The sequence below is a fragment of the Scyliorhinus canicula genome, chromosome 13 (genome assembly GCF_902713615.1).
Source record: "Scyliorhinus canicula chromosome 13, sScyCan1.1, whole genome shotgun sequence".
Classification (NCBI taxonomy): domain Eukaryota; kingdom Metazoa; phylum Chordata; class Chondrichthyes; order Carcharhiniformes; family Scyliorhinidae; genus Scyliorhinus; species Scyliorhinus canicula.
Genome location: NC_052158.1, coordinates 32,307,598 through 32,324,345, shown reverse-complemented (window position 1 = coordinate 32,324,345; position 16,748 = coordinate 32,307,598). Strand labels below are relative to the sequence as shown.

The 16,748-nt window shown below is 52.8% G+C and overlaps 1 protein-coding gene across 2 annotated transcripts in view; it reads left to right on the top strand.

The window, feature by feature from the left end:
* Positions 1 to 16,748, top strand: part of LOC119976760 (H-2 class I histocompatibility antigen, Q9 alpha chain-like) — a 136,064-nt gene that overhangs the window by 99,140 nt on the left and 20,176 nt on the right. Inside the window, exons 1-4 of one of the 2 annotated variants that reach the window (XM_038817500.1) lie at positions 12,284 to 12,422; positions 13,816 to 14,076; positions 14,336 to 14,608; positions 15,676 to 15,939. In XM_038817500.1, coding sequence (XP_038673428.1) covers positions 12,374 to 12,422; positions 13,816 to 14,076; positions 14,336 to 14,608; positions 15,676 to 15,939 — 847 coding nt within the window. In that variant the 5' untranslated portion in view covers positions 12,284 to 12,373. Of the gene's footprint in view, positions 1 to 12,283; positions 12,423 to 13,815; positions 14,077 to 14,335; positions 14,609 to 15,675; positions 15,940 to 16,748 lie in introns of those variants that run through there. The other variant, XM_038817501.1, reaches the window with a different exon arrangement.

The following is a 16,748-nucleotide window of genomic DNA, read 5'->3' as shown; positions in this document are numbered from 1 at the left end:
AGATAGAGAAGGGCATGGTCTTCAGGATCTTTTAGGGTTCTCAAGCGAAGTACCAGACTGGGCGCGTCCCAGCCTTTCAAACAGAGGATTAAAGTTTCACAGGCCTGGCTACTGTCATTGCAGTCATTTACTCAGAAGTTAAACCTTCACTGGCCAGGCTGCAGAGGGTTTTAATCTCCAGCCTTAGCTTATAGAACCTGCTGTCTCAGAGCTTTGAACAGAACTGACCAAAAGGAAGACTGCTCTCCTTCTTCCAGAATCTTCTGAAGGCTCGACCAATCAACATCGAGAATAGGATAAGTCCCGAAATAAAGGCTGATTGGCTGCTAGCCAAGACCATCAAACTTATATCACGGGATCCTGCCACCTTGCACGCTGGATTGAAGGGAGTGCTTGGGTCAGTTCTTGACACATTAAACTGGTGGGTTGGATGGGGGATTCACTTTAAAACCAACATTTGCAACAAGTGAGACAGGAATTAAAAAATGAAACAAGCTCAGACAAGGATTAAAAGAGGTTCTTTAAAATATGGCGAGTCCAAATCAATTTCTGTTCAAAGGTAACACCAGGATTTTGCTAATGGGTGATTCAGTGATGGTAATGACGCTGAATGTCAAGGGGAGATGGTTAGATTCCCTTTTGTTGAAGATGATCATTGCCTGGCACTTTGGTGTGAATGTAACTTGTCATTTCTCATCCTAAACCTGGATTTTATCTGTTGATTTTACAATGCCTTATCAAATTTATTTATTTCAAAGACAGCATCTTGCTCAAATGTGGCTCATCAACCTGAATCCTCTTTTTATTCTGATTGATTCAATGGTACTTTGTGTTCAATCAATATGAATCTATTTAATAGATTTAACAGGACCAGGGTTTAATATCAGTAAAGGCCACATTTCAAATACTCAGAGACATGGTCAGGATGGACAAGTCTCACAGTCTGAGAGCAACAACATCAGTACAGCACACAGCTCACAGACTGAGAGGGACAGTATCAGTACAACACACAGCTCACATACTGAGAGGGACAGTATCAGTACAGGACCCAGCTCACAGACTGAGAGGGACAGTCTCAGTACAGGACCCAGCTCACAGACTGAGAGGGACAGTCTCAGTACAGGACTCAGCTCACAGACTGAGAGGGACAGTCTCAGTACAGGGCACATTTCACAGACTCAGAGGGACAGTATTAGTGCAGCACACAGCTCACATACTGAGGGACAGAATCAGTACAGCACACAGCTCACCGACTGAGAGGGACAATATCAGTACAGGACACAGCTCACAGACTGAGAGGGACAGTATCTGTACAGCACACAGCTCACCGACTGAGAGGGACAATATCAGTACAGGACAGAGCTCACAGACTGAGAGGGACAGTATCAGTACAGCACACAGCTCACATACTGAGGGACAGAATCAGTCCAGCACACAGCTCACCGACTGAGAGGGACAATATCAGTACAGGACACAGCTCACAGACTGAGAGGAACAGTATCAGTACAGGGCACAGCTCACATACTGAGAGGAACAGTATCAGTACAGCACACAGCTCACCGACTGAGAGGGACAGAATCAGTACTGGACACAGCTCACAGACTGAGAGGGACAGAATCAGTACTGGACACAGCTCACAGACTGAGAGGGAGAGTATCAGTACAGCACACAGCTCACCGACTGAGAGGGACAATATCAGTACAGGACACAGTTCACAGACTCAGAGGGACAGTATCAGTACAGGACACAGCTCACAGACTGAGGGACAGTATAGGTACAGGACACAGCTCACAGACTGAGAGGGACAGTATTATTACAGACACAGCTCACAGACTCAGAGGGACAGTATCTGCACAGCACACAGACTGAGAGGGACAGTCTCAGTACAGGACACAGTTCACAGGCTCAGAGGGACAGTATCAGCATAGGACACAGCTCACAGACTGAGAGGGACAGTATCAGTACAGGACACGGCTCACAGACTGAGAGGGACAGAATCAGTACAGGACCCAGCTCACAGACTGAGGGACAGAATCAGTACTGGACACAGCTCACATACTGAGGGACAGTATCAGCATAGGACACAGCTCACAGACTGAGAGGGACAGTATCAGTACAGCACACAGCTCACAGACTGAGGGACAGAATCAGTACTGGACACAGCTCACAGATTGAGAGGGACAGTATCAGTACAGGGCACAGTTCACAGGCTCAGAGGGACAGTATCAGCATAGGATACAGCTCACAGACTGAGAGGGACAGTATCAGTACAGGACACAGTTCACAGACTCAGAGGGACAGCATCAGTACAGGACACATAGTGGGCAGCACGGTAGCATGGTGGTTAGCATAAATGCTTCACAGCTCCAGGGTCCCAGGTTTGATTCCCGGCTGGGTCACTGTCTGTGCGGAGTCTGCACGTCCTCCCCGTGTGTGCGTGGGTTTCCTCCGGGTGCTCCGGTTTCCTCCCACAGTCCAAAGATGTGCGGGTTAGGTGGATTGGCCATGCTAAATTGCCCGTAGTGTCCTAAAAAGTAAGGTTAAGGGGGGGTTGTTGGGTTACAGGTATAGGGTGGATACGTGGGTTTGAGTAGAGTGATCATTGCTCGGCACAACATCGAGGGCCGAAGGGCCTGTTCTGTGCTGTACTGTTCTATGTTCTATGTTGGGCCAGATTATGGAGGAATTCATCAGGCGAATGAGGCTCCGGGAATTCTTCCACAGACACCAAAAGGCCGACAGCAAACCCAAGGAGACTACCAATGAACCGGAACAGGAGACCGAGAGATCTGCAGTGCGGCAACCGAAGAGGAAAAAGTTGAATTGAGCTCTCCGAAAGGCTGCTGCCCGAGACTCGACATGTATTCTCAAGCCGTCAGGAGTCGTGTCAATGCCAGATTCATCAGTCGCATTCACAAGACAGACCCAAACGTCACCCAAGCACAATGCAACGCCATCCACGCTCTCAAGGCCAACCGCAACATCATCATCAAACCAGCAGACAAAGGAGGGGCCACCATCAGACTGAACAGAACGGACTACTGCAAAGAAGTATACCGACTCAACAACCAGGAACACTACAGACAGTTACCCGCAGATCCGACCAAGGAACATATCCGCCAACTCAACAGACTGATTAAGGCCTTGGATCCAGACCAGAGCACCCTATGTGCTCTCATCCCACGTACTCCCTGCATTGGAGATCTCTACTGCCTCCCAAAAATATACAAGGCCATCACACCAGGCCGTCCTATCGTTTCAGGCAATAGGACCCTGTGTGAGAACCTCTCTGGCTACAGCGTGGGCATCTTGAAACCCATCATACAAGGTACGCCCAGCTTCTGTCGCGACACGACGGACATCCTACAGAAACTCAGCATCCACAGGTCAGCGCAACATCAAGGGCCGAAGGGCCTGTACTGCGCTGGAATGTTCTATGTTCATGGACGAGTTGAACCAGGAACATTCCTCATCACAATGGATGTCTCGGCACTCTACACCAGCATCCCCCATGACGACGGCATTGCTGCAACAGCCTCAGTACTCAACAGCGACAACTGCCAAACTCCAGACACAATTCTGCAACTCATCCGCTTCATTCTGGATCACAACGTCTTCACCTTCGACAACAAGTTCTTCATCCAGACGCACAGAACAGCCATGGGGACCAAATTCACACCTCAATATGCCAACATCTTCATGCACAAGTTTGAACAAGACCTCCTCACCACACAGGAACGTCAACTGACGTTATGCTCCAGATACATCGATGACATTTGTTTCCTTTGGACCAACGGCGAAGAATCACTGAAACGACTAAACGATGACATCAATAAGTTCCATCCCACCATCAGACTCACCATGGACTACTCTCCAAAATCAGTTGCCTTCTTGGACACATTCATCTCCATCAAGGACGATGACCTCAGCGCTTCGCTTTACTGCAAGCCCATGAATAACCTCACGATGCTCCACTTCTACAGCTTCTACCCTAAACATGTTAAAGAAGCCATCCCCTATGGACAAGCCCTCTGTATACACAGGATCTGGTCAGATGACAGGAGCATAACAGACATCTACAGATGCTGAAAAATGCCCTTGTACGAACGGGATATGGCGCTCGACTCATCGATCAACAGTTCCAACGCGCCACAGCAAAAAACCGCACCAACCTCCTCAGAAGACAAACACGGGACACAACCAACCTTCATCGTCCAGTACTTTCCCGGAGCGGAGAAACTACGACACCTTCTTCACAGACTTCAACACATCATCGATGAAGATGAACATCTTGCCAAGGTCATCCCCACACCCCCACTACTTGCCTTCAAACAACCGCGCAACCTCAAACAAGCCATTGTCTGCAGCAAACTACCCAGCCTTCAGAACCAAGACCACGACCCCACACAACACTGCCATGGCAATCTCTGCAAGCCGTGCCCGATCATCGACATGGATACCACCATTACACGTGAGAACACCACCCACCAGGTACACGGCACATACTCGTACGACTCGGCCAATGTTGTCTACCTGATATGCTGCAGGAAAGGATGTCCCAAAGTATGGTACATTGGTGAGACCATGCAGACGCAGCGACAATGAATGAGCAGACATCGCGCGACAATCACTAGGCAGGAATGTTCCCTTCCAGTCGGGGAACACTTCAGCAGTCAAGGGCATTCAGCCTCTGATCTCCGGGTAAGCGTTCTCCAAGGCGGCCTTCGGGATGGACGACAACGCAGAATCACTGAGTAGAAACTTATAGCCAAGTTCTGCACACATAAGTGCGGCCTCAACCGGGACCTGGGATTCATGGTGCATTACATTCATCCACCACCATCTGGCCTGGGCTTGCAAAATCCTACCAACTGTCCTGGCTTGAGACAATTCACACCTCTTTAACCTGGGGTTACCCCTATCTCTGCATCTGTAAAGATTTAATTATCTGCAAATGCTCGCATTCTAGGCATTATCTGGCATCTTTGACTTCGTCCATATTTATGTTTCTGGAACATACCTCTTCATTCACCTGAGGAAGGAGCAGTGCTCCGAAAGCTCGTGTTTGAAACAAACCTGTTGGACTTTAACTTGGTGTTGTAAGACTTCCTACTGTGCTCACCCTCATCCAACGCTGGCGCTGTTTCGACGAATCCCGGTGGAGGAAGGTGTCCAGAGGAGCATTCCCCATAATTTATGGTGCTCACTCGGAGTGGGGCAAAGGAAAAAGCTGCAGCAGCTCCCCAAGAAAAGCGGGGGAAGAAGGACAAAATGGCGGCCGGAGGAACACCCGAGGACTGGTGGAAGTGGGTGCAGGAGCAGCAAGCCTCTCTTCTGCGCTGTTTTGCGGAGCTGAAGGCTGAGCTGCTGGACTCCCTGAATGCGACAACCAACAAGCTGCTTGGGACCCAGGCGGCCCAGGAGGTGTCTATCCGGGAGTTGCAGCAGCAGGCCGCTGAGCGGGAGGAGGAGGCCGTGGTCCTCGTGGGGAAAGTGGAGTTGCACGAGGCACTTCACAAAAAGTGGCAAGACCGCTTGGAGGAGCTGGACGTTCGCACGAGGTGAAAGAATTTGAGGATCCTAGGCCTGGCGGAGGGGCTGGAGGGGTCGGACCTCCCGTCGTATGTGACCATGATGTTGAGCTCGTTGATGGGTGCGGGGTCCTTCCATTTGCCTCTGGAGCTTGAGGGAGCTCACAGAGTGCTGGCCAGGAGGCCTAAGGCCAATGAACCCCCGAGGGCGGTGCTGGTGCGGTTCCATCGATTCAGCGACCGGGAGTGTGTGCTGCGCTGGGCCAAGAAAGAGAGGAGCAGCAAGTGGGAGGATTCGGTAGTGCAAATCTACCAGGACTGGAGTGCGGAGGTGGCTAAGTGGTGGGCCGGGTTCAACCAGACGAAGGCGGTGCTGCATGCCAAGCTGGTCAGATTTGGAATGCTGCAGCCTGCGCGCCTGTGGTTGACATACAAGGACTGGCACCACTACTTCGAGTCCCCGGAGGAGGCGTGGGCCTTTGTACAGGCGGAAAAGCTGGACTCGAACTAGGGTCTGGGGACACACTATGGCCGTTGCTGTTTTCGCTGTTGCTGTTCTTCAATTTTGACACTTGGTTTTTATGCTGGTTTTCTTTTTGCTCTGTTTCCGGGTGGGTCTGCCTGTTGGGTATGGGTGTGGGGTATGTGGGGAATGTTGGGGGTTTTTGTTATATATGTTCTCTTCTGTACGGGGCTGGGGGTTGGGGTGAAACTGGATTTTGGGGAGCTACGTCAGAAGGGTGGGGTGTGGCAGTGTGAAAGCGCGGGCTTTCCTCTGGTTTCCCGCGCTGTGGGGCGGGGGGGCGGAGCTGGCGGTGGGGGCGTGGCCTCTACTGGTTTTCTTTCCCGCGCTGAAGCGGTGCTAAGGAGGTGTGGAAAAAGGAGGATGACCCCATGCCAGGAGGGGATGGAATACCGGGTTGCTGCTGGAATGGCCAGGAAGGAGCTGGTGTGGGCCGGGTGGGTAGAGGAGAGGCGTTATCGCCATGGGGAACGGGTCGGGCGGGGCGAGCTGGCCTGGGGTGAGCAGTCGATAAGCTATGGCTAGCCGGCGGGGGAGGGGGACGGGTTGCCCTCTGATCCGGCTGATTACCTGGAACGTGAGGGGGCTGAATGGGCCGGTTAAGAGAACTAGGGTATTTTCTCATCTGAAGGGGTTGAAGGCAGACGTGGCCATGCTCCAAGAGACCTACTTGAAGGTGGCGGACCAGGTTCGTCTGAGGAAGGGGTGGGTGGGGCAGGTTTTTCACTCAGGATTGGACGCGAAGAACCGGGGGGTGGCGATTCTGGTGGGGAAGAGGGTGGCGTTCGAGGCGGCTGAGGTGGTGTCGGACAAGGAGGCCAGATATATTATGGTGAAGGGTAGGCTGCAGGGAGAGAAGGTGGTGCTGGTTAATGTATATGCCCCGAATTGGGATGATGCTGGCTTCATGAGGCGCTTGTTGGGCCACATTCCGGACCTGGAGGCAGGGGGCCTGATCATGGGGGGAGACTTTAACACAGTGCTGGATCCCCCACTGGACCGGTCCAGTTCAAGGACGGGTAGGAGACCAGCGGTGGCCAAAGTGCTGAGGGGGTTTATGGACCAGATGGGAGGGGTGGATCCCTGGAGGTTTGGGAGACCGAGAGCGCAGGAGTATTCCTTTTTCTCTCATGTCCATAGGGTCTATTCCCGAATAGATTTTTTCGTCCTGAGCAGGGGATTGATCCCGAGGGTGCAGGATGCCGAGTATTCGGCCATAGCGATTTCAGACCATGCTCCACACTGGGTTGATCAGGAGATGGGGGAGGCGCGGGACCAGCGCCCGCTCTGACGCCTGGATGTGGGGACGCTGGCTGATGAGGTGGTGTGTAGGAGGGTCCGGGGAAGTATTGAGGGGTATCTTGATACCAATGACATGGGGGAGGTCCAGGTGGGGATGGTCTGGGAGGCTCTGAAAGCAGTGATCCGGGGGGAGATGATCTCCATCCGGGCCCAAAGGGAAAGGAGGGAGAGGAAGGAGAGAGAGAGACTGGTGGGGGAGCTCCTGGATGTGGACAGGAGATATGCGGAGGCACCTGAGGAGGGGTTGCTGGGGGAACGGCGTAGTTTGCAGGCCAAATTTGACTTGTTGACCACCAGAAAGGCGGAGACACAGTGGAGGAGGTCGCAGGGCACGGTATATGAGTATGGGGAGAAGGCGAGCAGGATGTTGGCGCATCAGCTCCGTAGGCGAGATGCGGCTAGGGAAATTGGGGGAGTGAAGGAAGGGGGTGGAGATGTAGTGCAGAAGGGGACAGAAGTAAACGGGGTCTTTAGGGACTTCTACAAGGAACTGTACCGGTCGGAACCTCCAATGGGGAGAGGGGGGATGGAGAGCTTCATGAACAGGCTATTTATCCCAAGGGTTCAAGAGGAGCTGGTAGAGGGGCTGGGTGCGCCAATAGAGTTGGAGGAGCTAGTCAGGGGGATTGGACAAATGCAGTCAGGTAAGGCCCCGGGGCCGGACGGGTTCCCGGTGGAATTTTATAAAAAGTATGCGGATCTGGTGGGCCCCCTGTTGGTGCTAGCCTTCAATGAGGCATGGGAGGGGGGGGGGGGGGGGGGGGGGGGGGCTTTGCCCCCAACGATGTCGCGGACACTGATCTCTCTGATCCTGAAGAGGGATAAGGACCCCTTGCAGTGTGGATCATACAGGCCGTTCTCGCTCCTCAATGTTGACGCTACGTTGCTGGCGAAGATCCTGGCCACCAGGATAGAGGACTGTGTGCCAGGGGTGATACACGAAGATCAGACAGGATTTGTCAAGGGACGGCAGCTCAACACGAATGTGCGGAGACTGCTAAATGTTATCATGATGCCGGCAGTGGAGGGGGAGGCGGAGATAGTGGTGGCGCTGGATGCAGAGAAAGCGTTTGATTGAGTTGAGTGGGGGTATCTGTGGGAGGTGCTGGAGCGGTTTCGATTTGGGGAGGGATTCATCAAATGGGTGAGGCTGCTCTACGCGGCTTGATGGCGAGTGTAGTTACCAATGGAAGGAGATCGGAGTACTTTAGGCTCTACCGTGGGACCAGGCAGGGGTGCCCCCTGTCCCCCTTGCTCATTGCACTGGCGATTGAACCTTTGGCTGTGGCATTGAGGGAGTCAGGGAGATGGAGGGGTCTGGTGCGGGGTGGGGAGGAACATCGGGTCTCGCTGTATGCGGACGACCTGCTGTTGTATGTGGCGGACCCAGAAGGGGGAATGCCGGGGTTGATGGAGCTGTTAGCGGAATTTGGGGGCTTCTCGGGCTATAAGTTAAATTTAGGCAAGAGCGAGGTATTTGTAGTACACCCGGGTGATCAGCAGGAGGGAATTGGGAGGCTCCCATTTGAGAGGGCAGTGAAGAGTTTCAGATACCTGGGGGTGCAGGTGGCCAGGAGTTGGGGGACTCTCCATAAGCTTAATTTTACCAGGTTGGTGGAACAGATGGAGGAGGAATTTAAAAGGTGGGACATGGCGCCGCTATCGTTGGCGGGTAGAGTGCAGTCCGTCAAAATGACGGTTCTCCCGAGGTTCTTGTTTCTCTTCCAGTGTTTGCCCATCTTTATCCCTAGGGCCTTTTTTAGAAGGGTGACCAGCAGCATCATGAGCTTTGTTTGGGCGCACGGGACCCCGAGGGTGAAGAGGGTCTTCTTGGGGCGGGGTAGAGATGGGGGGGGGGGGGCTGGCGTTACCCAATCTCTCGGGGTATTATTGGGTGGCCAATGAGTCGATGGTGCGCAAGTGGGTGATGGAGGGGGAGGGGGCAGTGTAGCCACCTAAAATGGATGCTGAGCTACAAAATAGGTCAACCGCTAAGACTGCTGGGAAACAGACAGTTTAGCCAGAACAGCAGTCTGCAAAGAGCAGTTTGCATTCTGCAGCAGCAGAAACCAGTTTGGGCTCAGGTGAGAAGACCTTAGCTAGGTGCAAATGGCAAAACGCTTTGCATGCTAATGAGGCCATCAGACTTGAACACCCACACAATAGATACATTTGGTTCTGAATGGACACATTCTAATCAAGGCCCAGACATCGAGGCACCAGAAACCTCCAAACAAAAGGACATAAGAAACGCCCCCTCCATCACGGAGACCCCCTCGCATTGGGGAATTAATCCAGTATCGATAAGAAATTGATCCAATAGGTAGAGCCCGCCCGAGAAGAGGGAAGGACAATGGAACCCCTATAAAAGATAGGGACCTCGTGTTGTCCGGTCTGTTAAACCCGTGCTCCGGCTCTGATAGACATCTTGCATCCTGACTCCAGCCGTTGAGCACCAGCCGCCGAAACCGTAAGTTCAACGCTCGCTACGCGATCCAAGCCCACTAGACTCCCAGTACCAGAACGCTTGCTGAAGGCTGCAGTACAAGACCAGGACGAAGGCCTCGTTCTCTGACCTTGCCTGTTCCTGTTAGATAAGTATTCTGTTCACTTAAGTTTAGTTATAGCTTAGTCTCTTAGTGTGTGCATGAGTATTTATTATAACTGTATAATAAATATTGATCGTTTGAACCTTACTAATCGGTGTATCGTCTTTATTACTTTGAACTTGACCTTGGAATACTTGTGACGTTGTCTATACGGCAACTGGCGACTCCCAGAGCTGAATAATTACATACAACAGAGCCTAGTAGTGTTAAGCACACGTCGAATACGGAGGCGTGTTAATACACTCCAATAAACGCGTTTTGCGCCCATAGTAAAACGTGCAACAGCAGCATGGAAACGGATGGAGAGGGCGTCCTGTGGAGATACAAGCCTGGGGGCCTTGGTAACGGCGCCGTGGCCGCTCCCTCCCACGAGGTATACCATGAGTCCGGTGGTGGCGGCTACCCTCAAGATTTGGGGGCAGTGGAGGCGATATAGGGGAGAAGTGGGGGGCTCGATGGAGGCTCCGTTAAGGGGGAACCATAGGTTTGTCCCGGGGAACATTGATGGGGGATTTCAGTGTTGGCACAGAGCGGGTATCAGACAGCTGAGGGACCTGTTTATTGATGGGAGGTTTGCGAGCCTGGGGGAGTTGAAGGAGAAATTTGGGCTCCACTGGGAAACATGTTCAGGTATCTGCAGGTAAAGGCGTTTGCTAGACGGCAGGTGGAGGGATTCCCTTCGCTTCCCGCGAGGGGGGTGAGTGACAGGGTGCTTTCGGGGGTCTGGGTTGGAGAGGGGAAGATATCTGATATCTACAAGGTTATGCAGGAGGTGGAGGAGGCGTCAGTAGGGGAGCTGAAAGCTAAGTGGGAGGGGGAACTGGGGGAACAGATCGAAGACGGGACATGGGCTGATGCCCTGGAAAGGGTTAATTCTTCCTCCTCGTGTGCGCGGCTTAGCCTCATCCAATTCAAGGTGCTGCACCGGGCCCACATGTCCGGGTCTGGAATGAGTAGGGTCTTTGGGGGTGAAGACAGGTGTGTCAGGTGTTCGGGGAGTCCAGCGAACCATGCCCATATGTTCTGGCATGCCCGGCACTGGAGGAGTTCTGGAAGGGGGTGGCGAGGACGGTGTCGTGGGTGGTGGGATCCAGGGTCAAGCCAGGATGGGGACTCTCGATTTTTGGGGTGGGGGTTGAGCCAGGAGTGCAGGAGGCGAAAGAGGCCGGTGTGCTGGCCTTTGCGTCCCTAGTAGCCCGGCGAAGGATTTTGCTACAATGGAAGGATGCGAGGCCCCCAAGCGTGGAGACCTGGATCAATGACATGGCGGGTTTCATTAAGCTAGAGAAGGTCAAATTGGCCCTGAGAGGATCGGGACAAGGGTTCTTGAGGCGGTGGCAACCTTTCCTCGACTTTCTGGCTCAACAATAGTGTACGGGGACAGTAGTAGCAGCAGCAGGCAGCACAGTAGCATAGTGGTTAGCACAAAAGCTTCACAGTTCCAGGGTCCCAGGTTCAAATCCCGGCTTGGTTCACTGTCTGTGTGGAGTCTGCACGTTCTCCTTGTGTGTGTGTGGGTTTCCTCCGGGTGCTTCGGTTTCCTCCCACAGTCCAAAGATGTGCATGTTAGGTGAATTGGCCATGATAAATTGCCCTCAGTGTCCACATTGACCCTAGTGCTAGGTGGGGTTACTGGAAGAGGGTGGAGGTATGGGCTTGGGTAAGGTGCTCGTTCCAAGAGCCGGTGCAGACTCTATGGGCCGAATGGCCTCCATCTGCACTGTAAATTCTATGACAATCTATTAAACCCCCGGGGGGGGGGGGGGGGGGGGGGGGGAAGGGGGACGGACGATGACTATGTTTGTTTATTTAATTTTAATTTATTTGTAAGTTCTCTTGTTGTTTATTGGGGTTGGTGGGGTGGGGGGGGGGGCGGATGTGATACATGCGTTGATACAGTTTGGGGGTGTTACAGTTAGTATGGGTTATTTTGTTGCATTTCATTGTTTGTCGTTATATTTTATATTTTCTGTAAAAAATTCCAATAAAAATTATTTTTTAAAAAAAGGATATGGAGCAAAAGTCAGAAACTGAAGTTCAGATCAGCAGTGATCTGATTTAATGGTTAGCACAGATCTCCTCCTGTTCCTAATGTCCTTCCCTCTGTCACTCTTTATCAAACTCCTTTCAGCTCATTCTACCCGGCAACTGAGAATGGAACAAGTTGTATTTAGTTGATTGGATGGTTCACAATATTGCGGAAGAGTTTGGTTCAGAACCTGTTTTGTGTCTATTCTGCCGGATACCGATGATTCACAGACTCTCCTTATTCTGATTGGTTCAATTATATTTTGGGTCCAATCCGATTAAGTCACTGTGAATCGGACAAGACGGAAATAACGAGTTGAAAATGTCCCTTCAGGAAAAGATTTCCCTTCAATGTTTCCTTTAACCGGACGAAAGCAACAATGATTGGACTGATGGCGCTGCTCCTTCTGTGTGGAGAGGTGTCTGCAGGTGAGTGATGGAGTGTGAGAGGGACAGAGCCAGGCTGGGTATTGGGGCATTAACCCTGGGTCAGTGAGTGATGGGGTGTGAGAGGGGCAGAGCCAGGCTGGGTACTGGGGCATTAACCCTGTGTCAGTGAGTGATGGGGTGTGAGAGGGGCAGAGCTAGGCTGGGTACTGGGGCATTAACCCTGGGTCAGTGAGTGATGGGGTGTGAGAGGGGCAGAGCCACGCTGGGTATTGGGGCATCAACCCTAGGTCAGTGAGTGATGGGGTGTGAGAGGGGCAGAAGCAGGCTGGGTACTGGGGCATTAACCCTGGGTCAGTGAGTGATGGGGTGTGAGAGGGACAGAGCCAGGCTGGGTACTGGGGCATTAACCCTGGGTCAGTGAGTGATGGAGTGTGAGAGGGGCACAGCCAGACTGGGTACTGGGGCATTAACCCTGGGTCAGTGAGTGATGGAGTGTGAGAGGGGCACTGCCAGACTGGGTACTGGGGCATTAACCCTGGGTCAGTGAGTGACGGGATGTGAAAGGGGCAGAGCCAGGCCAGGTACTGAGCCTGCAGAAGAGGGAGGTTGTGAGTTGTGAGGGAACTGAGGGCAGGGACATGGAGCTGAAGAGACAGAGAGGAAGGAGATGGAAGAATACAGGAGGAGACAATCCTGTCCATCTTTCCTGCAATTAGATCCTTCTTGGTCTGTATCTAAACTCCTCCCCCCCCCCCCCCCCCCATGCCGTGTGCTCCATATTCCTTCCCCAACAAAAATCCATCTCTACTTTGAAAGTTTCAGTTGACCCCAGCAATTACATCTATTTGAGGGAGAGAGTTTCAGAATACCACAATTATTTTAGGTGAAGAAGTTCCTGGATACACACACCAGCCAAAACTAAGAGAGAGTGGAGTAAATAACACAGACTGGGTTAGAGACTGCAGCAGCCGCAGAGCACAGACTGGGTTAGAGATTCCAGCAGCCACATAGCACAGACTGGGTTAGAGACCCCAGCAGCCACATAGCACAGACTGGGTTAGAGACTCCAGCCACATAGCACAGACTGGATTAGAGATTCCAGCAGCCACATAGCACAGACTGGGTTAGATACTCCAGCAGCCACATAGCACAGACTGGGTTAGAGATTCCAGCAGCCACATAGCACAGACTGGGTTAGATACTCCAGCAGCCACACAGCACAGACTGGGTTAGAGATTCCAGCAGCCACACAGCACAGACTGGGTTAGAGATTCCAGCAGCCACAGAGGATAAGGGAGGCAGCGAGAGATCAGACCTGGCTGGGAACTCCAGCATTTGTGCAATTCCCGATCTGACGTTCTGAGGAACATTGCAAATGTCGGTGCTGCTGGTTAGGGGTTCAGACCCTGATGTCTCTCTGTGTGTTTTTCAGGCTCTCACTCTCTGCGGTATTTCCTCACGGGTATGACTCCAATGCCTGGATTCCGGGAATTTGTGGGTGTCGGTTCTGTGGACAATGTCCAGTTCATTCTGTATGACGGCGATCGGAAGGACTTGATTCCCAGAGAGCAATGGATGGTCTTCAGTGAGGGGCGTGAGTTCTGGGAACGGAAGAAGTTTCTCGCACGGGAGCAGGAGAATTATTTCAAAGCTTATGTTTTGACCCTGATGTCCAGGACCAACCAGTCAGGAGGTGAGTCCTCCAGCTCCCATCACTTGAAGCCCAGAGTTGATAGAGATGTTGATGCCAGTGGCTGATTGGCTGTGTTTGTGAATGTGGAGGTAAATCTCAATGTGGGGAGGGAAGGTTTCTCGTGAGGCCTCCTTTGATTGGATGTGTGCACGGCACGTGCAGCGACCCCAAGGGCCAGCCTCTGATTGGCTGTCTGTATTTGAATGGGGCCTGTTGGAATGAAAGGATCTGATTGGCGGATTGTGATTTTGATCATCAGGGATCCACGTTTACCAGATGATGAATGGCTGTGACCTGAGGGATGATGGGAGCACAAGTGCATTCGCCCAATACGGCTGGGATGGACGAGATTTCATCAGCTTCGACAAGAGTAACATGGTGTGGGTGACCCCGGTCCCCTGGGGAGAGAGCTTCAAAAACAGGTGGGACAAGAACAACGTCAATAACCAGCGCTGGAAACATTACCTGGAGGTGGAGTGTATCGAGTGGCTGAGGAAATACCTGGAGTATGGACAGAGGGAACTGACAGTCGGTGAGTGATGGGGACTAAGAGTCGGTGAGTGACGGGGGGACTGAGATTTGTTGAGTGAGGGGGGATTGAGAGTCGGTGAGTGACAGGGGGACTGAGAGTCGGTGAGTGAGTGGGGATTGAGAGTCGCTGAGTGATGGGGGATTGAGAGTCGCTGAGTGATGGGGGACTGAGAGTCGGTGAGTGGGGGGGGACTGAGAGTCGGTGAGTGGGGGGGGGACTGTGAGTCGATGAGTGAGGGGGGGACTGAGAGTCGGTGAGTGAGGGGGTGAATGATAGTCGGTAAGTGAGGGGGGACTGAGAGTCGGTGAGTGAGGGAGGGACTGAGAATCGGTGAGTGAGGGGGGGACTGAGAGTCAGTGAGTGAGGGGGGGACTGAGAGGCGGTGAGTGAGGGAGGGACTGAGAGTCGGTGAGTGAGGGAGGGACTGAGTTGGTGAGTGAGGGGGGGACTGAGAGTCGGTGAGTGAGGGGGGGACTGAGAGTCGGTGAGTGAGGGGGGGGGACTGAGAGTCGGTGAGTGAGGGGGGGGACTGAGAGTCGGTGAGTGAGGGGGGGGACTGAGAGTCGGTGAGTGAGGGGGGGACTGAGAGTCGGTGAGCGAGGGAGGGGACTGAGAGTCGGTGAGCGAGGGAGTGGACTGAGAGTCGGTGAGCGAGGGAGGGACTGACAGTCTGTGAGCGAGGAGGGGACTGAGAGCCGGTGAGTGAGGGGGGTGACTGAGAGTCGGTGAGTGAGGGGGGGGATTGAGAGTCGGTGAGTGAGGGGGGGGGGGACTGAGAGTCGGTGAGTGAGGGGGGGGACTGACAGTCGGTGAGTGAGGGGGGGGACTGACAGTCGGTGAGTGAGGGGGGGGACTGAGAGTCGGTGAGTGAGGGGGGGGACTGACAGTCGGTGAGTGAGGGGGGCTGACAGTCGGCGAGTGAGGGGAGGGGAGTGAGGGTCGCTGAGTGAGGGAGGGACTGAGAGTCGGTGAGTGAGGGGGGGGATCTGTGAGTCGGTAAAGTGGGTGATGTCTAGGATTCTCTATCTCGAGTTTCCTGTACTGATTCCTTTTTCTTTCTCTCTCAGTTGCCCCCATCGTGTCCTTTACCCGTCTGGGTGATTCTAACCGGCTGCCCTGTGTCGTCACCGGGTTTTACCCTCAAGCCATCGAGGTGAATCTGTGCAGAGATGGAGTGGTGATTGATGAGACCCTGTCCAGTGGGATCTTACCCAATCACGACAGGACCTACCAGATCCGGAAATGGGTGGAGTTTGATCCGGAGGACCAGGCTGAGTATTCCTGTCGGGTGGAACACAGCGGACTGAATGAGACACTGGTGGTGATTTATAGTAAGACCATTTCTCACTGTTAGAGGGACACAGCCTCAGATTAGGATCACCTGGAGGGAGGGTCAGTGCTGAGCTGTTCACCAGTTCAGGCTGGAGCCCAGGACACAGAGCAAATAAATGTTCAACTCTAACATACCATGGAGCCACTATTGGAGGACAGTGATTGTGTGTCCTGGGATTTATTGTGCAACATGCCCCACCTGGGATATTACAGTAAAACAGGGCCTGTTGTCCCCTGGAATGTATATGAAACATGCAAGAATATATCTGGACCTTTCATACAGTAATTTGTCAGGATTCACTGGATCCTGTCACACTGGAATGTTACTGGAAAATTACTGTATGAAAGGTCCAGATATATTCCTGGATGTTGCATTACAGCAGAGCCTGGCGTATACTGGGATATAACAGGAGGGTTAGTGCTTCCTGTATCCTGCAGTGTTGCAGGATGGACACTTTCTGGTGTATCTGGAATATTGTTGGAGGGGCAAGGCATGGAGCTGTATAACAGGACAGGCCAGATGTACCCTGGGATATTGCAAAGAGAGATAGGGCCTGGAGTATCCTGGGGCAGAACAAAGGGACAGGCCTGGAGTATCCTAGGATATTATAAATGTATCCTGGGATAGTACAGTCGGATAGGACTGACGTATCCAGGGATATTACAGCAGGGATAGTGCCTGATGGAATTTGGGATATTGCAAGATGGACAGTGCTTGCTGTTTTCTGGGATATTGCTGGAGGGGCAGGGCCTGGTGCATCCTAGCGAGGGCCAGTGTACGCTGAGATATTTGTGTGACAGGATCCAG